Source organism: Oreochromis niloticus, linkage group LG23 (assembly GCF_001858045.2).
Source record: "Oreochromis niloticus isolate F11D_XX linkage group LG23, O_niloticus_UMD_NMBU, whole genome shotgun sequence".
NCBI classification, from domain to species: Eukaryota; Metazoa; Chordata; class Actinopteri; order Cichliformes; family Cichlidae; genus Oreochromis; species Oreochromis niloticus.
In genome coordinates, this window is record NC_031986.2 from 38,817,848 (window position 1) to 38,843,488 (window position 25,641).

The 25,641-nt window shown below is 41.9% G+C and overlaps 3 protein-coding genes across 5 annotated transcripts; all 3 read right to left on the reverse strand.

Annotated features, from left to right (window-relative positions):
* Positions 1-229: 229 nt before the first annotated feature.
* On the reverse strand, positions 230-5,311 carry LOC106096475 (dimethylaniline monooxygenase [N-oxide-forming] 5). 2 transcript variants are annotated; one of them, XM_019351573.2, is made up of 10 exons: positions 5,165-5,311; positions 4,602-4,742; positions 3,814-4,002; positions 3,499-3,664; positions 3,139-3,281; positions 2,679-2,875; positions 1,947-2,094; positions 1,654-1,861; positions 1,470-1,542; positions 230-1,387 (listed from the first exon to the last, which is right to left on the reverse strand). In XM_019351573.2, the coding sequence occupies exons 2-10, from the start codon at positions 4,731-4,733 to the stop codon at positions 973-975; spliced, it is 1,671 nt and encodes a 556-aa protein (XP_019207118.1). In that variant the 5' UTR covers positions 4,734-4,742; positions 5,165-5,311; the 3' UTR covers positions 230-972. The 2 variants fall into 2 exon arrangements, with proteins under 2 accessions (XP_019207118.1, XP_019207119.1); XM_019351574.2 differs by having other exon boundaries at positions 5,269-5,288.
* A 1,813-nt stretch (positions 5,312-7,124) lies between these two features.
* Positions 7,125-12,626, reverse strand: LOC102080748 (dimethylaniline monooxygenase [N-oxide-forming] 5). Its single transcript, XM_019351575.2, has 10 exons — positions 12,470-12,626; positions 11,130-11,270; positions 10,149-10,337; positions 9,822-9,987; positions 9,233-9,375; positions 8,757-8,953; positions 8,511-8,658; positions 8,218-8,425; positions 8,034-8,106; positions 7,125-7,950 (listed from the first exon to the last, which is right to left on the reverse strand). Exons 2-10 carry the CDS (start codon positions 11,259-11,261, stop codon positions 7,551-7,553), a joined length of 1,656 nt encoding a protein of 551 aa, XP_019207120.1. The 5' UTR covers positions 11,262-11,270; positions 12,470-12,626; the 3' UTR covers positions 7,125-7,550.
* Positions 12,627-14,172: 1,546 nt separating this feature from the next.
* Positions 14,173-25,571, reverse strand: LOC100704762 (dimethylaniline monooxygenase [N-oxide-forming] 5). 2 transcript variants are annotated; one of them, XM_003439898.5, is made up of 10 exons: positions 23,484-25,571; positions 22,755-22,905; positions 21,785-21,973; positions 21,423-21,588; positions 21,128-21,270; positions 15,946-16,142; positions 15,485-15,620; positions 15,127-15,346; positions 14,853-14,925; positions 14,173-14,694 (listed from the first exon to the last, which is right to left on the reverse strand). In XM_003439898.5, exons 1-10 carry the CDS (start codon positions 23,543-23,545, stop codon positions 14,277-14,279), a joined length of 1,755 nt encoding a protein of 584 aa, XP_003439946.2. In that variant the 5' UTR covers positions 23,546-25,571; the 3' UTR covers positions 14,173-14,276. The 2 variants fall into 2 exon arrangements, with proteins under 2 accessions (XP_003439946.2, XP_019207117.1); XM_019351572.1 differs by lacking the exon at positions 23,484-25,571 and adding an exon at positions 23,102-23,461.
* Positions 25,572-25,641: the final 70 nt, after the last annotated feature.

A 25,641-nucleotide genomic window follows, 5' to 3' on the forward strand; every position in this document is an offset into this window, starting at 1 on the left:
AGAAGGGGTCCCATTTCACTGCAGGTAAGATGTACGTAAAAAATTGCAAGTTACAATTAAAGGCATAATCAGTCAATCAGTCACCATCAAGACAGAGGCGTGCTTGCACTGGTCTTTGGTATTAATACCAAGTCAAAGCAGAGAAAAGAGATCTTTATTTTTTCAGCAAACAATCTCAGATCTTTGTGGTTTAAAAGATTTATTTAGTAATAAAAGACATGAAAATGGATTTGTTTCAAGTGCTGAACTTTTATTTATAGTTATGGGTCAGGTTTTTCATACTTTAGAGTCACTGGGACAGAGTAATGGATAAAACAACATTTAAATAATGTAGTGAAAGATGTGACCACACTGTGATTTATTTTTATTAGAAAGAAAGAATAGTAAACCAGCTGTGCTGTCTATCAGTAATGTTGTAAAAACATTTGAATACTTCGATCAATATAAAAAAAGAAAACAGAGCAGCATGTGAATGTAAAGAAACACTGCTGATGTTAAAGAAAAGGATAACAACAGTTTACCCCTCTACAATGGCAATTTGTGCTAGCATAATTTCTTTTTACCCATGTTTATGCTCTCATATTGGAAACAAATCTGGATTAAAGTGCTATTAATGTATTTTCTTTTTTTTGTTGGAAATTTTTTTTTTCTCTTTTAATCGGTTCAAATTACATTCTATGTCACAGCATCCTGTTAAGGGTTAAAACAAATAACCTGCAGAAATTGTGTAATTGAAAAAGGAGATCTTTCCAGTTACACAATTCTGAAGGTATAAAGCAAGAAACCCGAACCAATACACATGAATGTAGCTGTAACTGTAGCTTTTAGTCATTTAAGATCAGCTGGTCTTTGATGTTAATACACAATTGCATCGCTCAGTAAGTCACACATTTCATAAGTTGGTGCAAAAACCTGACTTACATGTACAGGTATTAACAGATCAATCAAAGCTGATCAGTTATGAAGTTTCCATCATTGTGTAGGCAGGTACATTTTAACCCTGTCCAGCAAAGCGGTGGGATCCTGTAGGAAAGCTGGAAGGTTGTTCTGGCTAATGTAGGCAGCCGAGCCCACAGCAGCAGCTGACAGAAGCAGAGGCCACTTATACGATCTACTGGGTTTGGGCTCATCACATGGCCTGGTCTGCATAGGTTGAGCCATTCTCTCCCACTGAGTGAGGATGGCCTGGCGGGCTCCAGCCCACTTTCCTGGCCCTCTGAGACGATACTGGTACGGCGTACAGGGACCAAAGAGCACATTCATTCCCAGCCTGGGGTCAGTCAGCAGCATTCTTGGGATGTTGGGTTGAACTCCCACCAGCTCTGCTATTTCATCCATGTAGCTGATGTAGTCCACCTGGATGGTGTGTCTCTGACTGGTGACATACCTAAAAAAGTTTGAGTTGAACATATGAAAATGCAGATCTTAAATATGGGTTTCTATAAAGCTGAATAAATCCACTTCATTACCTTTGAGCCATGGCCTCCTGCTTAGACTGAACATCTTTTAGCATGGCAGCTGCTGAAGGAAGCTTTATGCAGCCTGTTTGAAAGGGAACGAAGCCGTTTACTGTAGTAAAAATATCAACTCTATAAAAATTCTAAAATCCTGAGTGATGAGAAAAAGCTGAGTTAAAGAAAAAGTAATTTTTACCTTTGAAGACACGTGTAGCCCATCTGGCCTGCATCTCAGAGATGGGCATAATGGCTCCCAGTGGCTGCACTAGACCAATGATAGCCAGCGTGGGGCGTTCGAGCTCAGGAGGAAACACATATTTGTACAGAGATGCTTTGTTGTTAGACACTGAGACCACCTGTGAAGCCAGGAATGGAAAGGAAAAGCGGTATCCTGTAGCAAACACCTGAAAGACAGAGGTCCATGTTAGTCAAAAGTCATTTTTACTGTTCTGTATGAAGGTGAAGAAAAGTGGGTAATTCCAGACCTACCACCAGGTCAACATCTTCCACTACACTGCCATCATCAAACTCCACACTGGAACCTTGAAATCTGCGGATGTTGGGTTTGACCTGAACTGTTCCAGAGAGGATGCGATTGGGAAGCTCATCATTCACTGTGGGATGTTGGCTGAACAGCCTGAAATGGAAAGTTAAACGTTGCACTTTGAACTGGTTGTTTACACCGGACATTGCACTGTTGTTGCATAAAATAACACCAACATTGACGTCATCACAGCCCCATCAAAATTAATAATGGTGCTTGAAATGTGTCAGAGTTGATCTTATCTTGAACAATATGTGTCACTGCTCAGGAAAACAAAAAGCAACAGTGATGATATATGCAGTAATCAATACAGGAAGCAAAGTGACTGCATGCAGAAAATTCTCATCTTTTCTAGCTGCTGAAGCATCTGCAGATGCATAAGCTGGGACTTTCTGAGAACCTGCACTGATAGATCACTGTAGTGGCCAAACCACTCATCCAGCTTGACTGTGCCAGCTTTGTGGGCCAGGTTACAAAATTCAAAAGGGTGCATGATACACCTAAAAAAGCAAAACATTTCATCCCAGTAACACATCACACCACTTCCGGTGTGTGCCACTGTTCAGGAGGACAAAGGTGAGCACAAAAAAGCCAGAATTCTTATCTTAGAACAACCACTTGGAAAAATCTAACGTGGCAGATTATATTACATTCTATACTAGCTACAAATACAGTACCTGTGCTTTGGCTTTAGATTGTAAAGACCATGATTGAATCTTTGGTTGAGCCGGCTCTCTGCCATACTACAGAAAAAATCAAAGGGAAGGATTTTCCTCAGGATATCCAGGATTCTATTAAAAGTCAGGTCAAGGGGCACCCCATTGTCTCCAACTCTGTTCAGAACCCAGGCTCCTCTTCGAGTGCTCAGGTAAAGCTTTGAAGAAAAGAAAGAGTAGTTAGCTCTCTTGTTGGTTCTGTCTGAATTGTGTCAATTTTTACTGTCTAAACTACTAATATGTAAATAAAGCATTAAGAAGATGTACAAGTTAAATAATTATGCCCATTGTTTGGTTTTACATGCTTGTATTTATATTGGATTCAGCTTTAAAATTGTGAGAATCATGAAGTTTTACATGTTAAATACTCAATCAGTTCAGAAACATTTTTTCTCTAATGATGCATCCAACTCATTCCAACCTGCTTGGTGACTCTACTCAGTTCCACTGCTATGTCTCCTCCAGAGTTTCCAATTCCAATCACCACGACCTTTTTATTCCTCCACTCCTCAGGAGTCTTGTAGTCTCTGCTGTGGAAATACTTCCCCGTGAAAGTTTCAATGCCTGAAGAAAATAAGACAGACTTATGGTGGGTAGACACAATGTTTCAATACTTCTGCTATAAAAAGACTCTGACCTATATTTGAAGATACACGAAAGTGTCAAGGGTTGATTTAAACAATAACACAATTCCCTCTTTATCTTGCTACAACTGCAGAGTCAGTAGTTTCCCCCCCCCTTGAGGTAACTAAGATGTAATGGCTTGTAGGCCAAGGGTTACCTGGAAAGTCATGAAGAGGCATGTTGGGGTAGCAGTGATGTCCAATACAGATCATCACAGCTTCAAAAATGTGCTTCTCTTTCTTGCCATCCTTGTTCTCTGTTTCAACAACCCACTCGCCTGAATGAGAAAAATCTGATTTCTGCTTCACTTGCAAGACTTTGGTCTGGACAACAGAAAGACAGACGCAGGGGACAGAACAAAGTGTTTTTTTCTATGAAATTAATGTCGTAGTAATTAGGATTTAATTTTATTTATTTATTTTTTAATTATGTGATACAATTTACCATTTCAGACATCATAAAGCATTCTTACATTAAAGCGTATGTGCTTGGTGAGCTGGAAGTGGTCAGCATACAGCCGAAAGTAGTCCATGATGAGGGAGTTGTGCATGAAGTTTGGGAAGTGTGCAGGGATGGGAAAGTCACTGAAACACATCATCTCCTTTGAGGTGTTGATGATGACAGAGTGGTAGATGCTGGCCCTGTCTGGCTCTGGATTCTCCTAAAGTAAAAAAAAAAAAAAAGATAATTGAGCTGAGCCCTGTTACTCTTTCAATGCTCGTCAGAGGCCTGAGTACAGTTTTATTGCATTTTTAGTTGAGTTATATCTATTTTATTACGCATCTAATAAATATTATGATGCAAATATTGTACTTTGTTTTTCACACCATTTATTTTAGAGTTTACATTTCCCAATATAATCTGCTTTTTTACTGATAATTATTGAACTTAAGTGTATTTAATGCTAACACTTTTGAACTACTTATTAGGCTTCTTGAGAAGGATTATCACTTTTTCTCAAGTAAGAAATCTAAATACTTGTTTTGTCACTGAGCAAACAAGATATCTAATTCAAAACAGTGCTTCAACCCTTGTGCACTGTCACTTATCACGCAATAAATCTGAGTCAGTGAACAAGGTTGTATATGAGCTTGAAAATTGTGCCCGCACCATTTTCAGCATAATATTTATTTCGGATAAAATATTCTGATTCTCAGTGCGCACCATGTGCCCCCGAAATGAAGAAAAAATCCACTTCATATGTATGAAAAATGATAAAACATGACCAAAAGTAAAGTGATTCACATAGCGTCAGCCAACCTTAAACCTCCACAGACCACCAATGTCATCGCTGCTTTCGAAGCAGACAGGCTCCAGCCCCTCATCCAAACAGCACTTTATGCAAGCCAGACCTGAAGACCCTCCTCCGATCACTGCCACACGACGGGTCATACTGCAACTCTGCGAAGGAGACATCAGTGCAAAATATGTTTACTCTTAACAAAAAGCTGCAGCCAATGAGCTGCGCAGAGCAGGAAGTTGTGCAGAAAACAAGAGTAACAACAACGTTGCATTCATTTTTCCCGTTATATCGCAGGCTGTCTAGTTATGTTTACATTACTGCCGAAAAACACTTCCTTTAATACTGGATCTGTGCCACATTTAAAACTTGGCAAAAATCAAAGTGAGTTAATATGTGGTTACGAGTTTATCAGCCGTTTGAAACGCCACACAACGCCCTGAAACAATAAAGAGTGCAATCGTTGCCAAACTTTTCCAGCCTGCACGGACAGTACAAACAGTCTCCGACAGTTGCAATCATCGGCTTTAAATCTGTTCCAGGAACCACTCATCAGCTGCGATCGCATATCCTCGTTTCCTACCTTTGATGCCTCGAAGAAAGAAACAATGTTTATCGTGCTGCAAGCAACTCAACTGTGGGCGGAGCGAGAGCTGCTCCCCTGAATTTATAAAGTAGCCTACTGACCCTTGATTCACTGTGGCGTCAGAATAAGACCGAGGGAAAAGCAAACAGTCAACGCCTCTGCATGGCAGGTCTGATGTGCACAACGTACCTACAGGAAGAGAAAAATAACAGTTCACAAAGCGCAAGAGGGCAAAAGGAAATATATTCTATTACAAAACAAGATAAAATAAAAACAAATAAATCACATTTCAAAGAAGATTCAGATTTATTTCTTATCTTTTGTTCATGAAATTTTATTTTGTTGTGTCAATTTCCAAAACACATTCACCAGAAAAACATCATGTTACATGCTGCATTTAACAGTCATCCGGAGATACTATAAAAAAGAGTGTGTTTGTCTTTAGAAGGCACGGATCCCGCTGCCAGCCAACCGGTGTGATCAGTGGTTTGTTCTGGTTATTTATTTACAGAAATTCAACCATGTATAACGTCAGTGTTATACACAAATGCCACATTTACAAGCTCACTCAAGGTTTGTTTGTTTTTTTGCATGAGGAAGTAAGCCTTATTGTAAAATGACTGTCATCCTAATATATGTTTGTTTACTTTTGTCAGTCTAAAGACTTTGTGTTAAAAAAAGAAAGTATAGGAAATGTTCTGGACTCAAATGAAACGGTTAAATCTTTAGGGTTGTCTGTGGGCTAAATTCGGGGAGGGCATGCGGCACCTTTCATAAAACCCTATATCTAACAGGTTATATGACAAAGATATGATGTATTTGTATCAGAGGAAAAGTGGGACTGATTACCCAGGGCCCTGGAATGAAAAGCTTGGTTTTGTTTTCAAGTTGTTAAAGTCCAATGTCCAATGTCAGACGTGACTGTTTCAAAATGACCTGGTTCAGCTTTCCATCATTAAGTGCATGACCCTAAATTTCAGAAACAGCCAGACAAGGTGAAGCAGCATCAATTCCCTCTTCAGATTATGTGCCACAAGCTGTATGTGTAGATGGTGAGAAAGATGGGAGATAAGAGCCAGGTAAATGAAAGTTGTTTTGAGGGTGGTGGGAAGCACGAAAAGAAGATAGAGCTCTTAAATGTATTTCTATTTTTGGGTTTTAAGCTGATTCTTTGTCAGTTTCTGTCAGTAAAACATGTTTCTATTGAAGACCTGTTCACTAGATACAGCTGATTGTTTTTTTTTAATTATGTGTAGCGTTTGTTTAAGTGTTAAAAAAACCCCAAGTGTCAGGGTACTGTGAGTCCTCAGCATTCAACCTGCCAATTTTTGTTGTGTTTTAGTCTGTGTCCATTCTCCCATTTTCCCTGTTTGTGTGCATTTGTGCGTTTATGTGTGTGTATGCACTGGCCTTTGTGCATTGTGGGGACCAAGTTTCAGACAGTGGCAGAAACACACTTGCTCTGATGATCTCGTTTGGGCAGCTTCATAAGGAAGGAGCAGTGGATCAGTCTTTGCTGGATTGTTGCCTTGAAAGTGGTAAATGAAGCGTTGCTCCTGCTCCTGTGTTTTGGGTTAATTGTGAAGATACGTTCACTGGCTGTGCACAGCATTTAGAAATTGTGAAATATCGAGTGGTGAGCTGACTCTGGTGTGGATTCTAGGAGAAAAGTTACTTTGTCTGCATCTAAAAGGAAGCCTTGTGGAGACTGGACCTTCCAACTGCTAAGATATTTTTTGAACTGTGTTTTTTTTCCTGTTGACTGTGAATAAATGCACTGTATTCACTTAGAGCCGTGGGTGTGAGTCCTGCCTCTAAACATGACACAAATCTTTGAGCCCTAAAATAATAAATACTGTAAAAGAAGAATGAAAATCATGGACTCTTAAGCTTGATACGCTAAGCAAATGCCACAAGTAGCCAGAAAGTAACTGTAGAAAACATGCAGACTTATGGATCTGATTTATTAGAAATTTTATTGGAACATTTCATTACAGGCTACTGGAAGGACCACAGATTGTTGGCTGAGTTATTTACCAGAAAATAAAATTAAAAAACAAAAAGCTAAATTTTAAGAAAGCTGCAGAAACACTTCTGTTCAGATTATAGTGCAGAGTTAAACAAATCCAGAATTTATATTTTAAAAACTCATTCATGTCTTTCATTGTTAAAAACAGTCTAATGCAGCCTCTTCGTTAACATTAGTACTATTATACTATTACAAGGTCTACTGTGGTCCTCGTGCCACTGTGGTCATTAGAGGTCGAACCATTCGTTCTCACTATGTGAGGATGGCCTGGCAGACTTCAGCCAAGTAAACTGATTAAACTTTTATTGCCTGTGCACAAAGTTAAAACTGATCAGTTCTGGATTTTCCATTTCATCATATTTTAAGCCTGTATAGCAAAGCAGTGGGATCCTGCAGGAAAGCTGGAAGGCTGTTCATCTTAACATAGACAGTGAAGGACAAAGCAGCAGCTGACAGAAGCAGAAGCCACTTATATGATTTCCTAGGTTTGGGGTCATCGCATTGCCTGGTCTGCATAGGTTGAGTCACTCTCTCCCACTGAATGAGGATGGCCTGGCGGGCTCCAGCCCACTTTCCTGGCCCCCTGAGACGATACTGGTACGGCGTACAGGGACCAAAGAGCACATTCATTCCCAGCCTGGGGTCAGTCAGCAGCATCCTTGGGATGTTGGGTTGAACTCCCACTAGCTCTGCTATTTCATCCATGTAGCTGACATAGTCCACCTGGATGGTGTGTCTCTGACTGGTGACATACCTAAAAAAAGTTTGAGTTGAACATATGAAAATGCAGATCTTAAATGTAGGTTTTTATAAAGCTGAGTAAATCCACTTCATTACCTTTGAGCCATGGCCTCCTGCTTAGATTGAACATCTTTTAGCATGGCAGCTGCTGAAGGAAGCTTTATGCAGCCTGTTTGAAAGGGAATGAAGCCGTTTACTGTAGTAAAAATATCAACTCTATAAAAATTCTAAAATCCTGAGTGATGAGAAAAAGCTGTGTTAAAGAAAAAGTAAATTTTACCTTTGAAGACACGTGTAGCCCATCTGGCCTGCATCTCAGAGATGGGCATAATGGCTCCCAGTGGCTGCACTAGACCAATGATAGCCAGGGTGGGGCGTTCAAGCTCAGGAGGAAACACATATTTGTACAGAGATGCTTTGTTGTTAGACACAGAGACCACCTGTGAAGCCAGGAATGGAAAGGAAAAGCGGTATCCTGTAGCAAACACCTGAAAGACAGAGACCCATGTTAGTCAAAAGTCATTTTTACTGTTCTGTATGAAGGTGAAGAAAAGTGGGTAATTCCAGACCTACCACCAGGTCAACATCTTCCACTACACTGCCATCATCAAACTCCACACTGGAACCTTGAAATCTGCGGATGTTGGGTTTGACCTGAACTGTTCCAGAGAGGATGCGGTTGGGAAGCTCGTCATTCACTGTGGGATGTTGGCTGAACACTCTGAAATAAAAAGTCAAAAACATAAAACAAATTCAGACATGAAACAATCCAGATACAAATTACTAATACATTACATTTTACACTGAAGAATGTTGTACCTGTGCTTTGGCTTTAGGTTGTACAGAGCGTGATCAAATTTTTTGTTGAGCCGGCTCTCTCTCAGACTACAGAAAACACCAAAGGGAAGAATTTTTCTTAGGAAACCTGTCGCCCTGTTAAAAAACAAGTCAATGGGAATCCCGTTGTCCCAGACTCTGTTCAGAATCCATGCTCCCCTTCGAGTGCTGAGGTAAACCTTGAAAGAAGGCAAAAAAAAAAAATAAAAAAAATAAAATAAAATAAATATATATATATATATATTAAAAAAAAATCAGCAAGTTTTGCTGTTACGTCTCCTTTTATGTCCACATCCATGTGTCACAGGTCACTGCTTGTACAGTATTTAAACTGTATTCAGCCTAAAACTGTGAGAATGGTGAAGCTTAACATGAAATGATTTTTCTCACCAAGTATGTTAAATAGTCAATCGGTTCAGACACATTTTACTCTAATGATGCGACCAACTCATTCCAACCTGCTTGGTGACTCTACTCAGTTCCACTGCTATGTCTCCTCCAGAGTTTCCAATTCCAATCACCACGACCTTTTTATTCCTCCACTCCTCAGGAGTCTTGTAGTCTCTGCTGTGGAAATACTTCCCCGTGAAAGTTTCAATGCCTGAAGAAAATAAGACAGACTTATGGTGGGTAGACACAATGTTTCAATACTTCTGCCATAAAAAGCCTGATCTATAGTTGAAGACACACAAAAGTTTCAGTCATGCTTTGTTGAAGGTTGATTAGTTCTGTCCCTTGAGTCAACTATAAGATAAGAATAACTTTCCTTTTTGATAAAGCATACAGTTAGAGTTGGATCAGGTGACCCAAAATCCTCCCTTAGTTATGCTGTAATAGGTCTAGGCTGCTCAGGGATTCCCATGATGCATTGTGTGTTTCTTCGTCAGTCATTTTTTTCACTTACTATGTGTTAATACACCTCTCTGCATTTTGCAGTTATTATTAATCTCTGGCTCTCTTCCACAGCATTTCTTTGTCCTGTCTTCATCCACTCACTCCCAAACTGGTATTGAATTGAATACTGACAGCTTGTAGGCCAAGGGTTACCTGGAAAGTCATGAAGAGGCATGTTGGGGTAGCAGTGGTGTCCAATACAGATCATCACAGCTTCAAAAACGTGTTTCTCTTTCTTGCCATCCTTGTTCTCTGTTTCAACAACCCACTCGCCTGAATGAGAAAAATCTGATTTCTGCTTCACCTGCAAGACTTTGGTCTGGACAACAGAAAGACAGACACAGCTGATAGTACAAACTGAATTATTCAGTTACTAACATTTATTATTAAGAAATTGTTTTACTAATCAGCATTTAATTTTATTTATTTTTTAATTATGTGATACAATTCACCATTTCAGACATCATAAAGCATTCTTACATTAAAGCGTATGTGCTTGGTGAGCTGGAAGTGGTCAGCATACATGCGAAAGTAGTCCATGATGAGGGAGTTGTGCATGTAGTTTGGGAAGTGTGCAGGGATGGGAAAGTCACTGAAACACATCATCTCCTTTGAGGTGTTGATGATGACAGAGTGGTAGATGCTGGCCCTGTCTGGCTCTGGATTCTCCTAAAGGGGGAAAAGTTTTAAAAAAAGATAATTGAGCTGAAGTACCATTACTCTTTCAATGCTCATCATAGGCTTGAGCACAGTTTTATTGCATTTGTAGTTCATTTATATCTATGTTATTAAATATTGTACTTTGTTTTTCACGCTATTTATTTTAGAGTATAAATCTACCAATATAATCTGCTGTATTATTGATAAAACTACTTTATAGTGCATAAGGTGACATATACTTCATATAACACTTGCTGTTGGAGACTTAATTACTTCAATAATATCTACACTATTGTGCACAAATCTTGAGCCATCCATTTATATTTTGCTGGAAAGGAACCAGACATAATTTTTTAAAGTGGTCTTGAGTGCTGCTTCTCCAGGCTTTCTGGAGGTTTTTGAGATTTTCTTTAGACATCGGCTGTTTTTTCAGTCAGTTTTAGTTTGACTCTTGTACCTGATGATTTTCAAAATGAAAATTTAAAATTGAGATGCTGAGATGTTCTGCTGTGTGAAGTGCAATTTTAAAATTTGATGGCAGCAACACTACTCAAAAAAAGTTGTAGCGCTTTTATACCTTTCCACATTGATTAAGATGCCAGATGGTCCCTCACATTTTTAGTCCAGAAGATAGGCACCCATGTTTTCTAAAAAGGGTTTCAAATTTAGATTTTTTTTTGTACTTAGAAATCTCCAATTTAAATAAACCTGTTGCCAATTAACCCAATTAGTTTTAAAGTGCTCATCCAGATGTTTCTTTTTATTAAAACTTAATTAATCTAGTAAAAGGAAAGCACCCACCTTAAACCTCCACAGACCACCAATATCATCACTGCTTTCGAAGCAGACAGGCTCCAGCCCCTCATCCAAACAGCACTTGATACAGGCCAGACCTGAAGCCCCTCCACCAATCACTGCCACACGACGGGTCATACTGCAGCTCTGCGAAGGAGACGTCAGATTGGCTCAAAAATGTTTGGCTGCAGTTCTTAACAGTAAAGAGCTGTATGCAACAAGTAGCTACTTTCAGAAGAAAAAGCAAAAACTGAAACAGACTTTTATCCAGATGTAGAAATTTTTATTTAGATCAGTGGTATCTGAATTAGTAGGATTTATAGAAACCCAGCAGATATGAACTGAGTTTCAAAGTTTTGTCTTTTTGAATTTCTGCATAATTTTTCAGCAGCACTCTGTCAAAGGAAAAAACCTTAGAGAAGCAAAAAACACAAACTCAATTTATGGCATGTACATGGGCGAGGCTTACTGCGTGGCAAGACACAGGCAAGTCGCGCAGAGCCTCAGTCCGTTCTTTATTTTATAGCAGAGAATGGATTACACAGCATCTCTAGGTGGAGCATACGTAATAGAAAAACATCTCTAGATATGGTTATCGCATGGGTGGCCGTTATCCATAAGACAAGAGGAACTAGTATCTTTTGTCATATCAGCTTCAGGTTGGAACTGTCTCTGCCTGAGAGTGTGTTACTTTTTAACTTCCTCACGCATGCTTCTGTTCCTTAATCTAGTCTGTAGGTTGCAGGCACATCATGTTCTCACAAGAAATTATACTTAAGCAAAATAAAAGTTATCAAAGTAAGTAAATGTAAAAATCTCTTAACACACTCACATAAAGATTTTCATATAGCATTTAAAACTCTTTTGGAGCCATAATCATGTCAAAATGCACTGTTACTGTCACAGCTATCAACAACTGCAGGTTTATATTGTGTCATAACTCAGCTGGATAAAATCGTGGGCTCTGCTGGAGTCTCAGTCCAGTCAGGACCTCACAGTTGTTTTTCACAGAAGAGTTTACCCTAACAGAACACTGATTGTTCTTTGGCCTCTGGTCACTGATCATCCTCAGTTACCAAATCTTGCCCTCGACCAGGGGTAGGCAAATCCAGGCCGACAAAAAACTAAATAGCAATGAAATCAAAGACTGTATAATAATTTCAAATACAAAACACTGGGTCCGTGTCCAGGACCGTGACTGTTAAACATAAGCAAGGCTACTAATAGATAGCCAATAGGCTACTGCCTGCAGGAGTGGTAGCCTACATACATTACCAAGTGCTGTAAACATCACTCTTGATTCTGCAACACTGATTCTGAACTCAAATGTTATACAAGGTTCTTACCTCTGGTACATTGAAGAAAAAAATTATTTTTGTGTTGCCTGCAGCCTAGTAGTAGTTGGAGTGAGAGCTGTGCAAGTAGGGTGCTAATCATTGATTCCAAAGCAAGCAAGCCCCTTGGACATCCGAGGAGAGTAAATATGACAGAATGAGACTGAAATGAACTCTGAACTCATCATCTCTGGACTGGTCCAACTACAATGACTGAAGCTAACTCTGTGGCTAATTGCAAGGGGTATCGTGTCCACGCTATTTCTTTTAACTATTTACTGTTATTATTTACTTATTTACTGTTACTTATGCTTATGTTGGTTGTTGCTTTATTTTTGCTTTTTTTTTCAGCAGGTGATCAAACAGATTTTCAGTGTCTTTTCTCTCTACCCCTCTTCTCCTCCATTTTTCTTTCCTCTCCTTCTGTTAACTCTCTTCCCAATTTTTCTTTCCTTCTTCTTATTCTTCCCCGTCACCTACTCCCATTATAATAACTTAAAATAATAAATAAAAAAATTAAATAAACCATTAGCAAAAGCCGTAATGGCATTTTTCTTGGCCTTCAGACAATAATTCAGATTGCTACAGTACAGGACCGGCAAAAAAAAGCATTTCTTTTAATTGTAATTGTAATGTACTGTGTTTTAAGTGGGATTTCATCTGTTTGTCTGTGCGTATTCAGATCCGTGCTTAAGTTCTGATTCTGGCTGTTTTTTGTTTTTTTAAACACGTGACTTTTGCTACACTTGCACAGCCACAGATCTGTGCAGTGATTTGTATTGGTGTGGATTGGTTTGTCAGTAAGTGGATGATTCCTTGACCCTGCGGCTCAGGCTCATAGGATCAGGCTTTCGCTTATGCTCAGTATGTACCACCAGGGGGCGTATTACTCAGTCTTCATTTTGCAGATTGAAGTGGACACTTATCTGTACTAACAATATTTAATGATTATCCATTCCTATAGATAAAAGACTTTCTTATGGTTCCACAAGTTGGATAACAAATGTTCAGTTTCTGGTGAACTTTAGTGCGCTTTCCTTTACTGTGAGGAAAATGTTGTGCCACGCTGGTCTGTGTATAGCAGCTAATCGCTGACATCTATTGACTAGCTCATGCTGCTGCATTTTGATTTGTCAGTGATATTAATATCAATCTTGAGAATTTTTTGAGCTTGTACGAATTGTTTTCTGGTTGTTGCACCCACAATGGTCTGCTGCTGTGGCCCCTTTGCTTCAATGTGTTTTTGTATACTCATTGATGATCTTCTGAATACCTTAGTTGTAATGTACGGTTAACATTTTTCTCTTTTTTGGACCATTCTCTAAAAACTCTGGAGGCGACTTGTGGGAAAATCCCACAGATCAGCAGTTTCTGAAATACCGGAAATGCCACCAACAACCACACGCAAGCCACATTCAGTCAGTTCAATCAACTTTTATCTCCATTCTGATGCTCGGGTTGAACTTCAACATGTTGTCTTAATAATGTCTGAAGGCTTAAATGCATTGAGTTTTCTGTAACTAACAAACTGGCCAGTGAGTGCATATGTTTAACTCTAGCAACTTTGTTTGAACCATACCATATAAAATTAATCATTGAAAATAATTTTCTGCTGCCAGTATTAAACAGCGACTCAAACTTTCTGTAGATAGGCATGATGCAAAAAAGCAACAGTTACCAAAAACCACACCACAAAAAACAAACACAATTGTGCAGATTTAACAAATCCAGTTTATTTTAATAATATATTTTTTAAATTTCTTATTCAGCTTGGCAAGTTACGCATTGTAAAAACAATCTCTGCCTACATCTCCTTCATTCACCCTGCAAATAACTGAAGAGATCTGGGGAATGAAGAAGCAGAGAAGTAAGAGGCAAAGTGGAGCTTATTGTAGAAGATGCAACACAACAGAGTAGCACCTGAGAGAAACATTATTATGCTCAGTTTAGAAGAATGTGTGACGTCTGGCTTTGGTTCTGTTACCACTCTGGTCTTAAAAGGCTGAAACACCCGGTCCCACTGAGTGAGGATAGCCTGACGGGCTCCAGCCCACTTTCCTGGTCCAGTCAGACGGTACTGGTACGGTGTGCAGGGTCCTAAAAAAACCTGCAGTGCCAGTGTTGGATCCTTAAAAAAGAGCCATGGTATGTTTGGCCTTACCCCCACCTCTTCAGACAGAGAGTCCAGGTAAGGGATGTAGTCCACTTGCAGTGGGTTGCGCTCTGAGCATGCAAACCTTACAGAGAAGCAAATAAAACAACAGATGATGCTGAGAAAGCATATGATTAACCACTCTAAGCTAAGAGACTTTGTAAAAGATTCTTTAAATACAAAAGATAAGGATTCTAGTGGAGATGAGCAGCTTTTTAATTTATCTTAAATATAATTTCCTACTTCTGATACATGGCTGCCGTGTCTTTCTCAATTTCCTTCATCATGTTCTCCTCTGTGGGGAGGGCTGTTAAACCTGTCATGGAAAAAATCAGAGCAATTTCAAACACAGAGTTATTGCATGATGATGCACTGGAGCATATGCTTTAGGTTTGCATTAATAGCTATAGTGTTTTCTCAATTCAAAATATAAAGCATACATCACAGAATTCCTACTGAAACCCCTTCCATGACTTTGCACCATCAAAATATTTTCCTATACCTTTTTATGTTTTACCTTTAAACACTCTTGTAGCCCAACGTGCCTGCATCTCAGCCAGAGGGTTAATAGCACCAAAGCTATGTATGAAGCCCACCACTGCCAGTGTTGGTGAGGTCAGTGCAGGAGGGAACACATGTTTGTAGAGCTGCAGCCTATAACCACATTTAGCCTGCAGAGCTGAGGGCAGGAAAGGAAAGCTGTAGTTGTACCCTGTGGCAAACACAACCACATCTACCTGTATGACAGACAAACAACCCTGGGATTAGATGAACATGTGCATTTAAATCCCCTGTACATCATTTCAAAAATAAATTATTACTGGGATATCCTATATTTTTCACATGAACAGAATAGTTGTTGAAGTGATAAACACCTTGTCTATGGTGCTTCCATCAACAAAGACCACACTGGACCCACAGAACTCCCTCACGTTTGGTTTCACCGCAACACGACCTGAGATGATCCGAGCTGGCAAGTCATCATTCACTACAGGAATCTGTGCAAAAAAACTGAATACAGTATTACAGGAGCTGTGTTAGTGACCCAGGCAGTTATACACAAATATCTGGTGCAAACATACAGTAGACATGGCAAGATATCAAGTCACTGTTATCTAAATAAATACATTCATACATACATAAAAATCTTTCTTTGTTCAGACTATAAACATGCTGCCCATTACACCATGTGTGTTTCGGATTCACGCTCTTTTAACAAATATATATATTTTAGTTTTGCATTTACCATTTGTTACAATTCTTTTGGAACATTCAATACATCATTTTTGAAGTTTTCAGCTGAAGTTTTAATTGAAATGTTTGACCCTGCTTTTACCCATGTTTCGGTTTCAAGCCATATAATTTGTGGTCCAACGCTTGATTCAGCTTCTTCTCCAGCATTGTGTTAGCCCATGAGGGGAAGAGCTTTCGTATCAGTGCGTCCATTCGAGAACTCCCGACAACATCCAGCGGAAGTCCCCCTGGCCCTACACGGCCAACAACCCATGCTCCACTTCTGGTACTGAGGTACACCTGCAGGTCATGTCAGCACAGGGAGGTTTCAGATTCACGAGTTATATTCCTTTAATAATACAGTCAGTGGCGGTCCTAGCCTGTTTTGCGCCCTGGGCGAACACCCCCCCCCCACACACACACACACATACATATGAAGAGAGAGAGAGTATGCATAGTATGCAAACGGCTACTAAACAGACATCATAATTCGTCATACAATGGGAACAGGACAAATCAACAATTGACACTGACTAATTAATATTATATTATTGTATATATTGTTTGGAGCTTAGTCTGTTACTGTTACTATTTTTACCATTTCTTCTTGGGGGAACTGTAACCCACATAATTTCCTTAGGGATTAAGAAAGTATTTTGATGATGTTTTAATGTTTTAGGATACATGACCTGCCATTATCCAATGACACATCTGCTTACCTATGTCTTATGCTCGTTCCTCCTTGTAGGAGCCATAATTAAATGTATTGAATTTCTGTATTGAATGATCACTGGGTTTTCATTTGTTTGGTTGCTATGGTGATGTGTAACGGGAGTCACGTGGGTGCTAGCGGTGACATTAAGAGGGCGTTGTCAGTCTGTCATTCACTGGTTTGATTTTGACAGAGCAGGGCTGGGTAGCCGTAGTTTTTGTTGACCGCAGCACAACGAGTTTCCCCTTGTTGCATTAGAGCCTGTGATGTTTTAAGAGTTTGAATCGCGAGCCGATCACATTGCTCTGTAAACTTTTCAAGCACTTTAATAAACAAGCAAGCAATTCCACCTCTCGCATTATTGCGTAAAGTTGACAGCGCGTCAGGCAAATAGGCAGGCTCCATCCCCAGCCTCTAGCGACTGTAGAAGTCGCTACACTCCTCTTCTTTTCTCTTTTTTTTTTAAACTTTAAAAACGGGTTGTGTGTGAGAATAAACAACATATAAAATATACATTTTAAATTGTTATTGATCCCTTTACCCCGAGTCCTAAAGTGTATATTTATTTTTTTACTCTTAAATATTTATTGTTTGTTTACTGCTGTAACTGGAGCCTCGTCGTCTCGTCTCTCTATATACTGGACTGTATGTAGCGGAGATGACAATAAAGTTTACTTTGACTTCAGCAGCGAGCAGGCGCACCGACGGCTCTTGCGCTCACTTTTTGCGAATAGAATTTTGAAAAAACATCGGTGCAAATTAGAAGTCTGTATCATAATGTCTGGTGTTTTCGTGTTTGTTGTTTTGTTTTTATTTTGTTTTATTTTGCGAGTTGGTTATTAGACCCTCTCCGTGAATCGCTACCTTATCATGGTGGAGGGGTTTGTGTGTCCCAGGGATCCCAGGGGCTATGTTGTCTGGGGGCTTTTGCCCCCTGGTAGGGTCTCCCATGGCAAATTGGTCCTGGGTGAGGGACCAGACAAAGAGCGATTCAGAAGACCCTTATGAAGAAAACATCGAGGGAACAGTTTACCCTGCCCGGGATAGGGTTACCGGGGCCCCGCCCTGGAGCCTGGCCCGGGGAGGGTGCCCGAGGGCGAGCGTCTGGTGGCCGGGCCTTAGTCCATGGGGCCCGGCCGGGCACAGCCCGAAGAGGAGACATGGGCCCATCCTCCTGCAGGCCCACCACCCGCAGGAGGCGCCATAGGGGTCGGGTGCATTGTGTGCTGGGCGGCGGCCAGGAGCAGAGGCCCTGGCGGACTGATCCCCGGCTGCCAAGACTGGCAATAGGGACATGGAATGTCACCTCTCTGGTGGGGAAGGAGCCTGAGTTAGTGCGTGAGGTTGAGAGGTACCGGCTAGATATAGTCGGGCTCACCTCTACGCATGGCTTGGGCTCTGGAACCAGTCTCCTAGAGAGGGGCTGGACTCTGTCTCAGTCTGGAGTTGCCCCTGGTGAGAGGCGGCGGGCTGGGGTGGGTATTCTAATATCCCCTCGGCTTGCTGCCGGTACGTTGGGGTTTTTCCCGGTGGATGAGAGGGTTTGTTCCCTGCGCCTTAGGGTCGGGGAAAGGGTCCTGACTGTCATCTGCGCTTATGCGCCGAGTGGCAGTTCAGAGTACCCAGCCTTCTTAGAGTCCCTCGGGGGGTGCTGGAAGGTGCCCCACCGGGAGACTCTGTTGTCCTGCTGGGAGACTTCAATGCTCACGTGGGTAACAACAGCGAGACCTGGAGGGGCGTGATTGGGAGGAACGGCCTCCCTGATCTGAATCCGAGCGGTGTTTTGTTATTGGACTTCTGTGAAAATCACAGTTTGGCCATAACGAACACCTTGTTCGAACATAAGAGTGTCCATAAGTGCACGTGGCACCAGGACGCTCTAGGCCGCAGGTCGATGATCGATTTTGTAATCGTATCACCAGACCTGCGACCATATGTTCTGGACACTCGGGTAAAGAGAGGGGCTGAGCTGTCAACTGATCACCACCTGGTGGTGAGTTGGATCGGGTGGCGGGGGAGGACGCTGGACAGACCCGGTGCACCTAAACGCGTAGTGAGGGTGTGCTGGGAACGTCTAGCAGAGGCCCCAGTCTGCGAGATCTTCAACTCACACCTCCGGCAGAGCTTCAACAGCATTCCGAGGGAGACTGGGGACATTGAGTCCGAATGGACCATGTTCAGCGTCTCCATCGCCGAAGCTGCTGCATTGAGCTGCGGCCGCAAGGTGGTTGGTGCCTGCCGTGGTGGTAATCCCCGAACCAAATGGTGGACACCAGAGGTGAAGGGAGCCACCAAGCTGAAGAAGGAGTCCTATCGGGCTTGGTTAGCCTGTGGGACTCCGGAGGCAGCCGACAGGTATCGACAGGCCAAGCGGAATGCGGCTCGGGCAGTGGCTGAAGCAAAAACTCGGGTGTGGGAGGAGTTCGGAGAGGCCATGGAAAAAGACTTTCGGACTGCCTCGAAGAGATTCTGGCAAACCGTCAGGCGTCTCAGGAGGGGAAAGCGGTGCTCTACCTGCACTGTGTATAGTGCTGGCGGAGCGCTGCTGACATCGACTGAGAAAATTGTCAGGCGGTGGAAGGAATACTTCGAGGACCTCCTTAATCCCACTGACACGTCTTCCGAGGAGGAAGCAGAGTCTGGGGATGAGGGGAATGACCCGCCAATTTCCGGGGGCGAGGTCACTGAGGCAGTTAAACAGCTCCTTGGTGGCAGAGCCCCTGGTGTTGATGAGGTCCGCCCCGAGTTCCTGAAGGCTCTGGATGTTGTAGGGCTGTCCTGGTTGACACGCCTCTACAATGTTGCGTGGAGATCAGGGGCAGTACCCCTGGACTGGCAGACCGGGGTGGTGGTCCCCATCTTTAAGAAGGGAGACCGGAGGGTGTGTTCCAACTACAGGGGGATCACACTCCTCAGCCTCCCTGGGAAAGTCTATGCCAGGGTGCTGGAAAGGAGAGTTCGTCCGTTAGTCGAACCTCGGATACAGGAGGAACAATGCGGTTTTCGTCCTGGTTGCGGAACACTGGACCAGCTCTTTATCCTCTCAAGGATACTTGAGGGTGCATGGGAGTTTGCCCAACCAGTCTACATGTGTTTTGTGGACTTGGAGAAGGCATTCGACCGTGTCCCTCGGGGTGTCCTGTGGGAGGTGTTGCAGGAGTATGGGGTGTCTGGCCCATTGCTACGGGCCATTCGATCCCTATACAACCGTTGCAAGAGTTTGGTTCGCATTGCCGGCAATAAGTCGGACTCGTTCCAGGTGGGTGATGGGCTCCGCCAGGGCTGCCCTTTGTCACCGGTTCTGTTCATAATTTTTATGGACAGGATTTCTAGGCGCAGCCAAGTGGCAGAGGGCTTTCGCTTCGGTGGCCTCAGAATCTCATCTCTGCTTTTTGCGGATGATGTGGTTCTGTTGGCTTCATCAGGTGAAGGCTCCAGCTCGCACTGGAGCGGTTCGCAGCCGAGTGTGAAGCAGCAGGAATGAGGATCAGCACCTCCAAATCTGAGGCCATGGTTCTCAGCCGGAAAAGGGTGGAGTGCCCACTCCGGGTCGGGGATGAGTTCCTGCCCCAAGTGGAGGAGTTCAAGTATCTCGGGGTCTTGTTCGCGAGTGATGGGAGAAGGGAGCCGGAGATCGACAGACGGATTGGTGCTGCGGCTGCAGTGATGCGGACGCTGCACCGGTCCGTCGTGGTGAAGAGGGAGCTGAGTGTAAAAGTGAAGCTCTCAATTTACCGGTCGATCTATGTCCCTACCCTCACCTATGGCCACGAGCTGTGGGTAGTGACCGAAAGAACGAGATCGCGGATACAAGCGGCAGAAATGAGCTTCCTCCGAAGGGTGGCTGGCCTCTCCCTTAGAGATAGGGTGAGAAGTTCGGCCATCTGGGAGGGGCTCAGAGTAGAGCCGCTGCTCCTCCACATCGAAAGGAGCCAGTTGAGGTGGTTCCGGCATCTGACAAGGATGCCTCCTGGGCGCCTCCTGGGTGAGGTGTTCCGGGCATGTCCCACCGGGAGGAGGCCCCGGGGCAGACCCAGGACACGCTGGAGAGATTATATCTCTCGGCTGGCCTGGGAACGCTTTGGTATTCCCCCGGATAAGCTGGAGGAGGTGGCTGGGGAGAGGGAGGTCTGGGCTTCTCTGCTTAGGCTGCTGCCCCCGCGACCCGGCCTCGGATAAAGCGGATGAAGATGGATGGATGGATGGATGGTTATTAGACGCTGCTCCAGCCAGCCAGAGGATCCCCCGCCGCCCCGCCCTCTCCTCCCTGTGCTGCAAGCAGCAGGTGCACCTCGCAAACGGAGGGCGCCCTTACTCCCAGCAAATGGGCGATAGAAAACCTCTGCCATTCCCAATATGCGCTGGCATGATGTTGGGGCAGCATGAGTACGAGCAATTCTTTTTTTTTTACCAATACCCGTGATGCCGCCCCCCACCACGATGCCACCCCGGGCAACCGCTTGTGTCGCCCGTATCTAAAACGGCTACTGAATACAGTGCTTTCATATTCATAAACATCACTGTTCTTTTTGAATACAACATAGAAGTAAAGAAATGTAGCACAGCAGCTTACCTTCTCCGCAACCCTGCTGACATCCACAGCAATATCACCCCCAGAGTTCCCAATCCCGATGACCACCACCCTTTTCCCCTCCAGACCCTCAGCACTGCAGTATTCCCAGCTGTGGAAATATTTGCCTTGGAAACTCTCAATACCTGGAATGAGTAAATAAAAAAAATACTGAACTTGTTGCTAAATATAAATATTTGTCAGTCATTTCAACCACCGTTGAAACATTAACACACAACACAGTGTGTGACATCTGTTGAGTTGGAGCAAGAGCAGCTGCTGCATTTCTTAGATTTACCTGGGAAGTCTCTAAGTGGCAGGTGAGGCTGGGTGAAATGTCCAGTGCAAACCATCACGGCATCAAAATCACGGGTCTCCCTCTGACCCTCTCTGCTCTCCGTCTCCACCTCCCACTGACCCGTCACTTTAAAATTTGTCTTCTGCCTCACGCTGATCACAGTAGTCTGACACAAACACAGACACTGATAAATATTCTTCACTGACATTCATCTGCAACTTTTACAGCAAGACATTATTAACACATTATTTCGCCTGTGTAATAAAGCAGACACTTTATAAGAGCCTATAATCTATTTGTGTTAACAAGTACAATGCTAACAATATAATTTTTGTTTTTTCTTCTTTATGAAGATCACCAACCTGGAAGCGTATGTGTGGCAGCAGGTTGAACGTCTGAGCATACAGACGCAGATACAGCAGGACCTCAGAGTGGTGCATGTTGTTAGGGAGGTCAGCAGGAGGCGGGAAGTCGCTGAAAGACATCATCTCTTTGGAGCTGTTGATAATAACTGACTTATAGATGTTGGCCCGCCCCAGCTCTGGCTTCTCCTGAAGGAGGAGAACATAAAGACAAATAATCAAAAACAATACAACTTTGCTTCTATTTAAACTTTGACTTTAAGTATATTTCAACACTTTGTCAGTGTCTTACAGGTCTCTTAATCCCAGGATGTGTCTTCTCTATTTTCACACGTTTCTGTGGGATAGTTGCCCACGCTCTCCAACTTTGATCCCATCTCTCTCATTCGCTCCAGTGAAATTTAAATTATTTTAAATTTTGAATGTATGTATGAGCAGTGAATTAAGGAATTCAAATTACTTTAATAATGTAGCTTTTGTTAAAGTCACAAAACAGGTGGGAATAGATTCCCCACTCCACTTCGGTATCAAAATGACTGAACTGCTCTTCATTTTAACACTTGATCCATGTTAGATCAGCCAGGTAAGTACATTTTCTGGGATCTCTGCTTTAATGTTGCAGCCCTCTGCCTCACTCAGTCACACAAGTCATTCACAGCAGAACTGCATTTCTGTGTGCAGTACAGAAAAAATAGCACTGCAGATCTTTTTTGTCACATATTCCCAACAAGGGTTTTTTGAAATACACGATTCAAGAATTTAAAGCAACTCATTTTTACCAACTTTTTTCAAAAGCTCGTTTTTTACATTTTTTTTTTTAGAATTTCTTTTCTAAATTTTGAACTTCCATTTACGTGTCTGTATTTAAAAACAGAAAACTTTGCAAGAAATTATTTAACAATTTGAATGTTAAGCTTAACTTCAATATACTCTCACGTATATCTCCAAAACAAACCCCCTTGTTTCCCACCTTAAATCTCCAAAGACCTCCAATGTCATCGCTGCTTTCAAAGCATGTGGGCTCCAGACCTTCGTCCAGACAGCCTTTGATGCTCGTCAGTCCTGAGGGTCCTGCACCGATCACTGCCACTCTCTGGACCATGCTTGCACAGCTAGCTGATCTGTTACAGACGTTTGCAGTTTGAAGAATGGTTGAGTTTTATGTTGAGAGCATGACTGTTTCACACTCATTGTTTCTGAGTTGTTAACTTGCATGTAAGTGTGCCTTTTTTCCATTACTTGAGTCAATCAAGGAAAATTACATTAAATTCAGCCGCACACAGAGAAGTGCTGAATGAGACTGAAATGACATCTTACTTTGAAAGGCTGCAACTTTACATTTTCTTCAGTTTTCCTTCAAGAATGATTCCAATTAGATTTACTTTTTTCTTGCTGTGATTGGAGTAAACAGACCTAATTTACTGTAGAGATTTTCACTTGTCAAACACAGATTAATAACATTAGTGGCAAAAACAGGGTTCTTCCAGTGATTTTCATGCTGTTACAAGTCTTTAAATGATTTTATGTTTTGAGTTTTAAGACTGATGCTGTTAGTTCTCCATTCAAGTCAGAGGACCCCCCCCTCCGAAACTTTAACAAAAAACAATACAAAAAGGTGGATTAATGAAATTCTTAAAAAGTTAAGGATATTAGCAAATAAAAATAAAGTCACCACAAACTAAAGATATGTCAGCCTTACCTCTTCTTCACGGGGAGAGAGGAAGAATGGATTCCTGTCCTCCTGTTTAAGTAATCAGTCATATTTTAACAGACAAGGCAGGCTGATCATTGAGTGGAACAAGAGTCAATAAACCAAGTTAATAAATGAAGACAAAAATGATAGAAAAACGTGTACTTTTTTTTCTTTTTTGTAATTAAACAAACACCACAGATCTGCTTCCTTGTACTGATATAACCGGTATTTAAGCCCCAAATTTTCTTTATCGGAGTTTTCTGGACTTTGCAATGAAAATTGCAGCCTTTTCAATACACAGTCTGCAATTAGTTTCTCAAAAAGTTCCCCAAACACAGTAATAGTGGTACAGGAGGTACAGGAGGAATCACATGGTTAGGTGGCATATGTGACAAGTATGAAAATATAAATAATGTAATATAGTAATGCTCAAGTGGCCAAATAAAGCATTGTTATGAGCTAAAGTCAGTGTCTTTGAGTAACAGCAATAATTTAAATTTGAGTGGGAGGGCCTTTGTGCACGGAAGCGTCAGATTCCAAGTAAATACCAGCATTAATATCTAAGAGGTTTTCTTTAACATTAACTCTGCAAACCATTAATCTACGCCTCACTGGAGCTTCTACAGATACACTGGAGTTACAAAATGCCAACTCAACCTTAAGCACGTTAGATGATTGTATCTCCTTGCATTCACATTCTGCCCTTTTGAACTTAGTTCTTTTGGATTAGCTCTAACTTAGCAGTTTCTGGGAGGTCACAGGTCAACCATGTTGCTTGTGGGAGGTCAGCAGTTTTAACTTCTTGAGACTGTACGTGAACAACAACACACACAGGATACACTACAGGGCCTGGTTGGATTGTTCTCCATAAACAGAAAATGCTGGGTTTTCTATTTAGGGCCTGTGATGGCAAGCCACACATGGTAAGCTCCACACATCACCACTAGTTCCTTCACTTTAGTTTACTTTGCAGCCACTACACTTATTGTCAAATATACTGTTTCTTTATTAAAGTAGTTTATTTTTTTCCATCACATCTTCCAATATTTATATGGGGTGCACACATATCCACACCGCAAGGTCAAAGTTCTGTTTTATGTTATATTAATACATCTTTCTTTGTTTGAGTTATCTGGGGGTTTGGCTTCTCCTTCCTGGTTGGCAAAAAGTGTGAAAAAGGGCTGGGGGATCTGAAGTACTGCTGACAGCCTCATTGGACTAAACCACATGCTTCATTGTCTGCGGGGTGTTTGGAGTTTGTTTAATTGTTTTGTGTTAGTCGGTTATATGGCAGCTATTTTGTTTTCCCCTTGTGTGTCATATGGTTTAGCTAAGCCAGTATTTAAGTTCCCTCACGTCATTTCAGGAGGTCAGTTTGTCTTGTGTTTGTTTGAGGTTTGTTAGTTGTTATTTTGAGTTTAATTTATTGATTTGATCTCTTTTATTGGTCTGCCTGTTTAAGTTTTTGGCTTTGTCGATTATCTTTCATATTTTTGGGTCAATAAAACCCCATTTTTGAATTAAACACCTGTGTCCTCTATGGCTTACTGCTTGGTCCCTGACAAGGCTTTTAAAATTCACCATTATCAACAGTAATACAGAATTTTTCGCAACTCCACAATAACGCATCACCATGAAAAGTCAGCATGAAAATAATCAACTGAATCAGCCGCCAGACCTGCTCTTTAGTCTCCACTTTCTACACCAGCATTATTTTTATATAAACATGCCGGTAATCTTATGCAACTAGCTCATAAGTCTTTTGTCATACTGCTACTGGGGTGAACGAATCAAAGTTTGAGGGCTACACCTTACACAGGAAAGTTAAATGAATACAGCTTAATGCAGTAGAAATATTAGGTGAAAAAAACTCCCAGGAAATTAAATCAGGTTAAGTCGCCTTAGTATTGTCTGCCTTGACTTTTACATTCACTCCTTTTCTTGTCTCTTTTGACACTTAAGGCCATATAACAGTTGACAAATGTTAGAAATTGTTATCTTTGTGATAAGACAGTTATACCCTTTTCCTAAAAACAAAAAAGCTTGAAACAAAAGCTGCTTTTTATATCATATTTTTTTCAGTTTTAGGCTCAAATCTGTCAAAAGAAACAATGCAAATTAAAATACTTTCTTCCAGGATGATTTTGAGTGTTCATATCCTGAA